Consider the following 833-nt stretch of genomic DNA (forward strand, 5'->3'; position numbering starts at 1 on the left):
GTTGTGGGAGGCCATCAGGAGCAGGGGCAGGATGACCAGGGTGACCTGGGCCTTCTGGAAGCGGCCGATGCCCCCCAGCTGCCTCAGGAGGTCATTGAAGGCCATGGGGGCCAGGCCCGGCCGGGTGGCTCGGGGCTGAGGACTTCCCGGCCCAGGATCCCCGTCTGTGTGTCCGTCCGCCTGCTGTCCTTCACCGAAGGCTTCTGCAGCTGGGCTGCTCCTGGAGCTGAATCTGAGCTGGCCCCGTGGGGGGGACGCAGCCTGGTCAGCGCCCCTCCTTCCTTCTCTCTCTCCTGGCCTGCCCCTCCCGTTCCCTCGCAGCCTCTTCTCACTTGGTGGGGGCTCAGCTTTTGGGGCAGCTGTGACCCGGACCCCTCCACGGGCAGTATTTAATCCTTGGCCGGAGGGAAGCAGTTAAAGTGTGACTAAGTATCAGAAGGATTAATTAACCCTCCAAGCATCCTGGTGTCCGTGGAATTCCTCCAAGTGGGTGTAAAGGGCAGGAGAGGGGGGCTGAGGTGGGGATGGTGGGAGGGGATGGACTTCGAGGTTCCCATCTGGGGGCAGGAGGGGGCAGGCCGGACCTTTTCGTCTTCCTTTCAGGGAGAAGACTGGGTTCTGAGGAGTGTGGCCGCCTCTTGAGGGGCGTCTGTCGTTTTTAGTGGACACGACCCGGCTGTCCATGGGGAGGGTTGGCAGCGTGCAGGACGCCCAGTTCACTTGAATATCAGATCAACAAACCTATCTATCTATCTATCTATCTATCTATCTATCTATCTATCTATCTATCATCTATCTATCTATCATCTATCTATCTATCTATATCTATTTTT

The 833-nt window shown here is 58.1% G+C and overlaps 1 protein-coding gene across 1 annotated transcript in view; it reads right to left on the minus strand.

Moving 5' to 3' along the window:
• The window catches only part of SLC22A6 (solute carrier family 22 (organic anion transporter), member 6), a 7,188-nt gene extending 6,789 nt beyond the window's left edge, over positions 1-399 (minus strand). The window contains exon 1 of the mRNA XM_006772801.2: positions 7-399. Coding sequence (XP_006772864.1) covers positions 7-105 — 99 coding nt within the window. The 5' untranslated portion in view covers positions 106-399. The remainder of the gene's footprint in view (positions 1-6) is intronic.
• Between the last annotated feature and the right edge of the window lie 434 nt (positions 400-833).

This window comes from Myotis davidii, unplaced genomic scaffold (assembly GCF_000327345.1).
Source record: "Myotis davidii unplaced genomic scaffold, ASM32734v1 scaffold826, whole genome shotgun sequence".
Taxonomy (NCBI): Eukaryota; Metazoa; Chordata; class Mammalia; order Chiroptera; family Vespertilionidae; genus Myotis; species Myotis davidii.